Below are 11,679 nucleotides of genomic sequence, written 5' to 3' on the forward strand. Positions count from 1 at the left end.
GCACTGAAGCACTGGTTTGGCTCTGTATATCTGAAAGCTTTGGTACCAAATTCAGTTCCTGATGCCTAATACTGCTTTCTTGTGGTATTCTCTTTGGTAACATGGTTTCTCCCAGATCACACTGTGAAGACCAGTGGTCTGGCCACTGCCCGCGACCCAGGCGCATGCAGAGATTAATTTCCTGAAGGCTTGGCTAATGGTGCTCCATTTCACAGGATATCGTGCATGGCATGTTTGTAATTCTGTTACTGCTGACTGTATGCTGTGACTCTCGTTCGGAACACTTGCATCAGTAACCACTAGCAACCATGCCACTGGTATCCTTTGACATTACACTAGATGCTATAGTTAGTATACTGAAAAAAGGCACTTGCGAATCCATCAAAAATCACAGTAACTCTGTCCCTTATTTTCCTAGGGCATAGTTAAAGCAGATCTGTAAATCTGACTGGTATACCACGGACTGGTATTACTGTTGGTGAGCCAACTAGCACTTTCGTTCGTCTGGTACCCACCCATAAATAGCCTGAATACAGTACTACCACCATGAAATACTCCATTTTAGAATTTCTGTATCCTCCATAAATACATGCTTCTGAGGTCTGGTACAGACGCAGCTTCTAAGCCTTTGCAGACGCCAGACTGTTGCAAAAGCTCCGTTTGCAGCAGTCCTTTCTTTGCGGCAGCGCTTTCCTATCGTGGCAAGTGTCTGCAGCACGGACGTGCAGCATGCTAGATCCTGAGGGCAGTGTGGAGCACAAGCCTTCCTCTTCCTTCCCCAAAGTTTTCCTCATCCCTCTAGCCATGCTCCTTGCAATTGCAGCGCTCCTGCTCTTAGTGTTTTCCGCTACGCAGCAGAAAGAGCCTGATTTTTACACTTTCAAAGTTGTAAACATCAGGGGCAAACTAGTCTCTCTGGAGAAATACAGGGGCTCGGTAAGTCTGCACGGAGATGGGCGGCTCTCGCCCAGGCTCACTAACCAGCCAGTCTGCATGTCTGCACAAACCAAGTGGGGGTGGAGAGATTGTACATTAACTTGGTGCACACATGCAAATAGATGTGACTTTACGACTGGTGTGTTTTTTTGGGTTTTTTTGGTTTTTGTTGGTTTTTTGTTTGTTTGTTTTTTGTTTTTGGTTTTTTTTTTTTTTTTTTTAACTGATCTGGAGTGTTGCCTGCATGCTTCCTTTGGTACCGCTCCATAGGTCTTTGCACTCTTTAAATAAAACGTCTGCAGCCTAACCTCTGTGCGTGTCCGCGTCTTCCCCTTGTGCAGGCAGCTGCCTGTAGACGTGGCAGGCAGGGAATGCCTGCCTGCCTGCTATGCAGCCGGATGAGTTGCACTGGATTGTGGCTATTAACATTGAAGCGCAGGAAGTTTGTACCTTTGTTTAACTTACTTTTGGAGCTCATTTCTGCCTTTTAACTGCATGACTTTTACTAAATTATTTTTATGTAAATCCCATTCCTTGTCAATGTTCTACATTTAAAAAAAGGGGGTGTGTGTTTAATCGGTGGCTAACGGAGCTGACAAATTTCACTATAATTAGCAAAAAAGCAAGAGACATGATAAAGTAAATATTTTAATACTGGCGTATGGTGAAATTGTAGCCACATCACACTATTCCCTGTGTTGCTTTTCAGTGTGACAAAGCAACATGAAGAAGGGCATGTAGCCACAAATCTACTTTTATGACTTTTTTTAAATGTTGCTTGTGTATTACGTTAAGGAGCTCTAGGCAGACCTTTCCTACCTGTTTTAAGAACAGTTTCCCTGAATGTAACCTGATTTTATTTTATGGGGGTTTAGTGGCTTGGTCATACAGGAAAGATGCTCAGTACCTATGGAAGAGTGAAAAGGGAACATAGCACATGGGGGGCATAATACTATAAGCTGTGACAGCCACATTCACAAATTAGAGAAGCTAAAATCAACATGAAGTGCACAGCTGCCACCCTTAGTGCTCAAGTGACACATCTGTGGTGCTGCCAAGCAGGCCAATAGCTTAGCTGCTGCCCAGAAAGGCAGGCACCACTTTTCACTTTCACCCTTATTCTCCAGCTTTGTGTTTCCACCTGCCTTCCCCCTCTTCTCAAATACTTCACATACTTCACTGAGGTGTCTGAGCTCACTAGTCCATAGTAGCAGGTCACTAAAACATTGGCCAGAAGACAGAGAAGGTATATGGGAGGACATGTATATTTTCCTGAGCTTGGTAGAGAGGGGTGCTGGTCAATTTGGAAAAAAATGAGAGGTCTGCATCTTACCTGGTCAAAGTCCTCCCACTCCATTCACAATTCAGATAGAGCAAAACTGGTCCCATGCCTACTCAAATATCTATATTGGAAAATACAAGGAAGCTATTTGATTTTAAGCAATATTTGCTTTTTTTTTTTTTTTTTTTTTTTAGGAGTTCCTTCCAAAGGCTCTGTCAATAAATCCTGTTACTGGGGCATTTTTTGTTTGTGGGTCATCTGCAGATCTGTCTGAATAAGCAAATACCACCTGTACTTTCTCAACCTCAGGGCCAGAATCCACACAGAAAGGAGTAAAGGGGGAACTCTGAGAAATTCCCTACAGCCACCCTGCAGAGAGCTGTGGGTGTTCATCTCCCCTGGAACAAGCTGCAGAGCCTGGTCTGGAACCTCACGAGTACACCATGTTAGGGGTGTGTGTCTGTACCTCCAGTGGTGCTGTTATACCAGGCCATCCTCGAGGTGTGACTGGTTTTGTGAGGGAGAGCTCTAGAGCCGTACCTTGGAAAAGGTGACGCCATTGGCGAATGGTCCTCCTTGATCTCTGCTAGGGCATGCAGAATAGTTTATTCCAAAAAAGTGATGATGACCAGTTTCTGTATGGAACAAAAAAATTTGCATTCCGAGAGCCTATTAATGTTCAGGCTAGCTGCTGTTTGATAATGCATGTGCATAATTTTAAAGAAAATTAATTACAGCAATAAAACACATCCCTTTCTGTCATTATGTTGTCAGAACTTAGTATCAAGGTAGAGAAAGGTTAATTAAAACTCCCATTTATTTCTTAAAATAAACCTCCTTAAATCTGCAGTTAGATAAGTACTGTTAAGATGTAGGTTTATCATAATATTTTAAAGCTATTAAAAGAAAGTAAATAATATGTAAGTACTATGTATGTGCTGCTGGTGTTTTAAAGAAAGTGAGTCATTAGTTAGCCCCTGGAACAATAATCTGCTAATTGCTAAACCAGCTTTTAACAGCCTTAAGCTTTCTGGCAGATGCAGAGAAGACATTTTCTTCAATTTACTCACTCAACTAATTCAGTTAAATAACTACTTAATTGGTAGTCAAGAAACTAACTGGGAATTGAAAAAATCAAAACCTTCCCCAGTATAAAGAAAAATAATGAAGTCTGCTAAGTCTAAAAACACAAGAGCCATGCTAAGTATAAACAATCAGTGCAATTCATTACTTGCAGAGTCTTTCTTCAATAACTCATTATTAATACAAATTATTTTGTATTCAGATCATTGAAACAATTTTTCTTGGTAAGAAAAAAATAAAACTGATATTAATTCAATTTCCATTCAAGTGCATGTTGATACAAATCGCAAGTACCCTCTTTTTATAGTAAGAAATGTACTAACAATTCTGAAATAATGAAAATTAAAAAAATTAAGGAACAGATTTTTTTTCCTGAAATAAATATGCACAGGCATAACCTATTCTCCACTTCAATAAAAACACAGAAAATAAGTGAGAGAGTACTCCCTTTTTATGGGGGCATAACAAATTATATTACCAGAATGCTAAATACTTGGCATACATGCTACGGAATCGGGTATCATAATACATTTACCTGAAAGCAAAGAAAGGGAGGTGTATTACAACTGGGGAAAAAAAAAGTACCACAAGTGAAGTAGATCAAAAAACTGTCTGCTGCACAAGAAGGCCATCCTCCTGTGTTTTTTCCAGGCTACCGTACTGATGTTGACACATCTATATTAAAAATGAAGGGCAGTGATGTATGGTTGGAAAGGAATCAACAGGATTCAAATAAGATTAGTTTTTTATCTATCTACCTATCTAATTCAAGAAACCTTATTATGATCTCTATCAAATATGCTGTAAGAGGCACTATTCTTACCAAAAATAGTATCTATTTGGGAGTCAGAACTCCCAAGCATCAGCTGATCCCTGCTGTGTTTATACCTGTCTAGATATAATAGTACCTACCTACCTGCCTTCCTGCTGACCTACCACACAGCTAACAGCGTACTGAGGTGTAATTAAGCAGTGTTAGTGCACTGTTTTGGAAATCTTGAACCAAATGTAATACAGTAATGTAAAATCATTAGGCATTCTAACAACCCAAAGTATTAGTTTACTATTGAAAGTAATGCTAGGCACTTTGCATCACAGCTCTCTGCAATCTGAGACTGTAATACTACTGAAGGTGTATAAATACAGAGTATAGCTACTTAATTACTGTACAGAGTATTGCTATTTTTTCCATGAAGGTAACAAGGTCTGTAAGTCAGTGAAATCTGACAGTTGTGGCTGATTCTTCCATCAGTCAGACAGAGCCATTTAAGAGTCTCCAGGTCTAAAACCCTACGTATCTACTGTTTCTACTAAAAGATCCACAAAAGGTTACTCAAAGCTGATAGATTGATAAATCTGTCCAGGGATCTTTTTCTCAAGGAGGTACACTGGTGTAAACATTAAGTAAACGAAGACATGTTTTTGCAGTGTTGAATGAGTTCACTACTGGAATGCATAGGTTTTCTAAGTGAAGGCAAGGAATTTATAGTATTAAGAGGTCAGACGACTAACAGAATTCAGCTTAAATACTTTTTGTAAGGTCCAGGATGAATTGTTTGCACTGCACACTAGGTGGTGTACTTGACTTTCAGAGCCTGAAGCCAGTCAAGAGGCATAATTAACTTAATTTAAATCATTAATAGTTGTAAGAAATCAAAGCACAGCCCCTTCATGACAACATAAAGAGTGATATTTATTAAAAATAAAACATAGACAAAAAATATCAGCAGATTTAATCACTCCTGGTACCAGACACTCGAAAGATAACTTGGTAACAATTTTTAAACAATCATTTTAAGCATTCCTTATGAAATACTAATAAATAAATCCTGAAAATTTTTTATTATATGTGTTAGTTATACTTTTAGGAGGTTTCCACTATTAAGTTGTGGAGTTTAGTAAAGGCATGCACGTATCTAAGGAAAAAAGAGAAGCATAATGTGCCTGCCAGTCTAAGAAATGCTGCATGTATCTCCTATTTTGTGGGAGAACGTTTAGAAGTTTGCACTGTTGGCAGTGTGAGCTCTCATGCCTTTCACCACCATGCCAACTAATCACTGGTTTTAAACAGCTGTAAATTAAAATAGTCGTTTCTTTTAGAGTTAATTTTTTCAAGCTGTCCTAATTTCAAAATCAAGTCAAAGTTATAAAAGCTTGATTGTTTTCATTGGCAAGTGATCTCTCATGTCTGTTATAATATGAACATAATACCTACACAACCTTATTTCTCCCAGCCCTCCAATGATAAATTCTTACATTGCCATTGTATTTGGGATAAAGTACCAATAGATGTGAATAGTAAGGTATATGAATACTTCCGCATCATGAGAATGCTTAGTCTTAAACTATATTTTAAAATGCTTCTAGACTGTCATATGAAAGGACTAGAGGTGATGTCAACTCTTGGTGGTACAATTTATCTTCAGTCATACCAAACTACAGTTATCACTATGCTTCATAAATACACATTATTTGAAAAGAACAGAACTGCCAATAGTTATTTTTTATGTCCAATACATAAGTTCGGTTTGGAATGCTGACAGTCTACGACAGGAATGCATCATAAAATTATTACCTCTCCTCTGGGGAAAAAAAAATATATGCCATATCTTTGGATGTTTTAGGAGACTGAATTTAAAATTTCAGGTAGAGCTTATAAATGTTGTCTGAACGAATGTGATGCTTTGGAAGTTAGCTAGATGGCTCCAGATCATATTTCATATACAAGCGTACAGGGATTGACTAGATTGTATTCTGTTCACACACTATACCACAAAGAAGGTTACATCAACCTGTGCTTTATAAGATTACCTGTCTTCCAGGGAAAACAGTGCTGCTCTGAAACCACTTCACGTATAGCCATATACCTATACAAGGTACAAAATACACAAATGAAGTGTTAATGTTTAATGTAAGAAATTATAAACACCCTTAACTTTTTCTTTACTTATTCCTACCCCTTCTGGACATTTAATCTTATGAGCCCATACTTTACCCAGATGATGGGCTTTTATATGGCAGTTTGTTTACTGGCCTAAAGAACACTATACCCATGTAGTCATTTATTTTTCATACATTTTAATTTATCTGATGCAGTCTATTCCTGTTTCCTATATACTTTTATATTTTGTGCAAAAACATACACGTAGAAATATGTGTTACTACAGTAACACAAGAATCCAAAGTTTAAATTGAGCAAAGGCAGTGGGCACAGACACAGGAGTATGAGACCTGGACAGGATTTTTCACTTCCTTTTCTTGCCCTGCAGCTACTTGCTGTGTAATTTGGTAAGGTCAATTAATGTATCCAAGCTTCAGGCTTTCCTCTTCCAGTACTGGGCCCTTCAACACAGCTGTCTCACAATGACAATAATGAAACCAACATGCCAGCTTCTATGAAACTTCCAAACTCTTGTAGAAAGGTCCAATGTAAATAGCTACTGTTGTTGTACTAGCACTGGGGAATGTGTTGGCTACTTTGATTGAACTAAAACTTTTTTTGCAATTTGAGAATGAAGGATGAGCTTCTGGGCCCATGTATAATCTGTAGAAACCTACAAGATTCATCGTAAGCCTGGTAGAATTTCAGTTCCTAAATCATGATACTTTTTCTACGCTATGCCTGATTTTAATCTAGGTGGGTAGAAACATTTTTAGTATTATAATATTTATATTTCCTTACGACTCTTACAAATTGGTCTGAAAAAAGGAATAGAATGTAGTTACATGTAAAGAAACATCACTATAAAGTGCATAATGCTGGTTTTATTAATAAAATGATATTGTATCTAAAAGACCTATGACATTCAGCATTAATCTGCTCTCAAGAAAATATTAGAATGGACTTCATTTATGTAGAATGAGTGACAACTCACACTTGGAAAATTTGTAAGAATAATAAAATCTATAAAAATAAATTCTAGACGTTATTTAAGGATAACATATCTCAAAAAACAATGGAAAGCTCTTCAGGGCCTTGAGAAACTGTAATATGTATCAGCTCAGGGTTAGGTCACTTAACTTCCCCAACAACTTCTTGCCAGTATCTGTTCCACCATGTATTCTCCTTATACATGCTGCTGTTTTCCTGTAGTCCTCATCTGTGTTTGGCATCTTCCTCTGCTAGATCTGCACAGGCACATACATGCCTGGTGGTAATGTCTGAATGACACAATGTGTACAACATCAAAGATGATCAGATATAGGAATGACTTTAAAGGACAGTGGGTACAGTCTTCACTTCTTGGAATCTCTAATTGAGGCAGTAAAAGTTTATGCAAAAATCTGTTGTCATTTTGTCACAACTGAGTAGATTTATTTTAGAAATGGTGGGAAATTTTACAGTCCATACTGCACAGACCAAGCCAAAATCCTGTAACTGCTTCTATTAACTTCCAGGTCATCTGCATTAGCAATGATAAATGGATCAGCCAGTTCTGTATGAGTACTAAATTCTGTACAAGGGAAGATGCTGCAGAACAAATGCTTCACAACAGATAAATAAATTACCAAAAATACATTCATTTGCAAGTTTCTTTCATGCAACTTGTTTATCTTAGCTGGATGGTCATTTCTTAAATATGCTTAGAAACTATACAGAAGGCAGAATGGGGAAATGTAGATTCTCTGTAAACTAAGAATTAAGATTGCTTAGTAGTTTATTGATTATCTTCATGGTTGCCAAATGGGACTACATAAAAGCAATATTAAATCTTCCTATCATGAACAGAACTTGATATAGTTCCAAACATTTTCAGTCACAGTTCTCTAGACATTTTAATTTTTTGAAAATAGTCTGCATCCCAGCCTACCTGTTGAAAAATTGACACATGCAACACAGTTTTTAATCTCTGTTTTTCTTCAGGTGTCGCTAGTGGTCAACGTTGCAAGTGAGTGTGGGTATACAGATAGCCACTACAAGGCCTTACAACAGTTACAGAGAGACCTTGGCCCATATCATTTCAATGTGCTGGCATTCCCATGCAATCAGTTTGGGCAGCAAGAACCAGACACTAACAAAGAAATTGAGAGTTTTGCACGAAAGACTTATGGTGCCTCCTTTCCTATGTTCAGCAAAATAGCAGTCAGTGGAGCCGGTGCAATTCCTGCCTTCAAGTACTTAATTGGTGAGTAATCTGAAACATTAGAGGGTTGTTTCCCAAGTTTAGAATTCCTCTGACACAAAACACCATCTGACAGAAAAAACATGTCTGTCACTGTGTTCACAGACTCATAGTGCAGAATTGACAGGCTCAAAGGGGTCAGAAGTCATGTAGTCCATCCTCCTGCACAAGGTGGGGTTTCTCTCTCTGTCCCTCCAAACAGCTTTGTCTAACCTTCTTAAAAGATCTCCAGGGATAAAGACACTATGATAACAGATGCCCTGTAAAAGCTAGTCTAATAAACTTTTACAGGGAATACAGGTCTTGAAATATTGTCCTGTATGCATACTACACCTGATCTTCCTTTTTCCACATTGCGGCCTCCTAAGTGCTTCTCCTGTGACACAACTGCTATAGGTTGGATTTATAAGATGCATCTCAAGAGCTGCAGGATAAGTGGAAGCAAAGCATCTATATAATTCACCTCAGCAATCAAAAAGAGAAACCAGGCGCTAAGAGATGTCCTTGAATACTCCCTTCCTCACTCCTTGCAAAGCACTGGAATAGCCATACTGTTTAGTTCCTCCAGTTCCAATCTGCATTACAGCTAGCACTGAGGCCTGAAGAGGTTTTGCTGGTTTTTAGCAGACAGCTGACAAAATACACTGCAAAGCAGGATACCCTCTATCAAGGCATTGCTTTCTCTATCAAGGCGCTACTTTTCTTGCACTGTATGAGTGCTCTGAACACCATTTAAATGCTAAACTGAAATGTCAGCCTTTACTGGATGTGAAGGAAATGTCTTCCAGTAGTGATGTATAATAAAGCCCAATATGACACAGTATTACCTGAGCTGCATTCTGCAAGGACCACTTTGCTGGTGCTTCTCTCCAGCACCACAGTGTTTTCCCACGTACCACTGCATTTAAAGGAGTGTTGGCAGTATTTTTGACTACCCCAAGCACATCTTCCAGGTCTGTAATGGATCTTTTCACTAGCCAGACTTCCCTTTAATCTTCTTCACATCCTTTCATTTCTGTTTTGCCCAGTGGGATTGTTACTTCCAGACATGTCACATAAAACTTGCCAGTCTTGTTTCCCTGTTGGTCCACACGTAAAGTGAGGCTGCTGGAGGCAGGATATTTGTGCAGCATAATGACAAGATTGTCAACAGTGTAGGACTGGCTGTGTCTTGGCAATACTTTGCAATATCTTCCAATTCCATATGAGATTTTGCCCAACGTATAATCAATGGAAAAGATGGTAATTTGTCTGTAGTGTTTGTAGGTGGGCCATTAGTGGGTTGGGACTCCTGGTCTGATTGAAAATCCTGAATATTTTGTTAGTCATGTAGCAGAATAGTAAAGGGTAAGAATGTGATTCATGTAAAAGGAGTATGTGGTCATGGGGGGAAAAACTGTAGTAGGTGAGGATTAGGAGGAAACCTCCTGGAAGAATTTACTTTGTTATTTCTTCAGGTACCATTTGTTGAAACATACTTCTGAAGCACATGATACTGGGTGCTTTTGGAGGAAAAATCCTGGATAAGCAAGCAAATAATCAGTCCTGGTAGCTATACTGTTATGCCAAATTAGATTTTCCTATCAATGTTCAACTGTTTCAAGATTTATCTATGTAGCACAAACACACACACACGTATGCACACTCACGCTTTAAAACCAATTAAAGTGCTCCTGTCTCAAGCTTGACTGTTTGTTTCCATTAGTCTCCAGGGGGGTACTGTCTAGTTAAAGCTTCCTGTCTGTTAGAAAATTAATCTTATTATTCAGTCTGAACTCACTCTTAATTTTACATTCCTTCATCCTCTGAGAGGGTAATCATCACATTGACATAAACAAATGTCAGGAATTGGCTAATGTGGTTTTCTTTTGTAAGTTTCCACTTTTTTTTTTTGCCTGTAGATTCTACAGGAGAAGAACCAACTTGGAACTTCTGGAAATACCTGGTGGACCCCAATGGGAAAGTCGTAAAGGCCTGGGACTCTACTGTCTCTGTTGAAGAAATAAGACCTTATGTTACAGAACTTGTAAGGAAAATCATCCTGAAGAAGAAAGATGAATTATGATTTTCGAAAGTCCCAGCATGCCAATTACATCTTTATTGAGAATTAAGGCTGGACTTTGTCTTTTCACATTCCAAAAGAGAGTATATGGGGAAGGGAAGTTATGACCAGTGGAATCTATATTCACCATCTTAAGAATGTAGAAAACAGCAAGTTTGCATGGTCAAAGTAACTTAATTTTTTTCTCCAATTGATTTGAGTTTGACCTTCCTGGGAAAGAGGAGCTCATCAGCAATTGTTTCTTTCCCAATTCAAATTATTATTTGTTGATAACACTATAGGAATTCAGTTCATGTACCTGTAGGAAGAAGGCTCAGAATAATGATTTCCTGATTGGGATTTCATTGATATCTGTAATTCTGTTGTCATATTTTTATCACGAACTGAATGAAAAAATAAAAAGTGTGTGATTGACTTAAGGCATGTTTTAGGAAGAGGGCCCAAACAGTTACCTTCAAAGGAGGCAGGTTTACATAGATACATGTCTTGCTAGTTACCAAGGCCAAAAATATTTCATCTGTCTAGAAAGGCAGTTAAGAAGAGCATGGGGAAAATACACCTATAAAACTTAAAGTAGTATGAAGACAAAGCCTCTTTAATAATTCTCCAAAACCTATGAGAAGAATTTCTACATTTTTTTCACCCAGTAAAGAACAGCAGATGTTATTTAAATAGCCATTTGAACATCTGTAGGATGAGAGCCTATATGAAAAGGCTATTTCTTTCCTCTATTACTATTTTGCCTTAGAATTACTCTTGCATCATACAACTGATATTAAATTTATTTTTCAATTTATAACACCATCCAATTTTGCTGCATGTACAGACAAACATTAAAGAATCAACATTTTTCTATGGAAATTCTACATTTAATTGTTGCATATCGTTACATCATTTAATACCACGTTCATGTTACAAATGTTTAATGGGACCTTTTTAGAACATAGCATTCAGGCATCTGCTCAGACTTCAGACTGCAGAACTTCTTAGCTCATACTGAAATAATAACACTAACAATTACAGCCTCATTGTTCTTTGACAGAAACCCTTTGAAAATCTTGTCAGCAAGAACTCCTGTTATGTCAACAAAAACACAATGTACAGGTCCCCTGCTCTTAACCCCGGGATGCTTTAAGAAGAATCCAGTCTTGTCCAATTGCAGTATTATTGACGAGTGAAAGCTTTTTTTGTGC

At 38.1% G+C, this 11,679-nt stretch overlaps 1 protein-coding gene across 1 annotated transcript; it reads left to right on the forward strand.

The window, feature by feature from the left end:
* The first annotated feature begins 695 nt into the window (after positions 1-695).
* GPX7 (glutathione peroxidase 7) lies at positions 696-11,352 on the forward strand. Its single transcript, XM_005231680.3, has 3 exons — positions 696-936; positions 8,166-8,427; positions 10,326-11,352. The coding sequence occupies exons 1-3, from the start codon at positions 730-732 to the stop codon at positions 10,487-10,489; spliced, it is 633 nt and encodes a 210-aa protein (XP_005231737.1). The 5' UTR covers positions 696-729; the 3' UTR covers positions 10,490-11,352.
* The last annotated feature ends 327 nt before the right edge of the window (positions 11,353-11,679 follow it).

The sequence above is a fragment of the Falco peregrinus genome, chromosome 10 (genome assembly GCF_023634155.1).
Source record: "Falco peregrinus isolate bFalPer1 chromosome 10, bFalPer1.pri, whole genome shotgun sequence".
Lineage (NCBI taxonomy): Eukaryota > Metazoa > Chordata > Aves > Falconiformes > Falconidae > Falco > Falco peregrinus.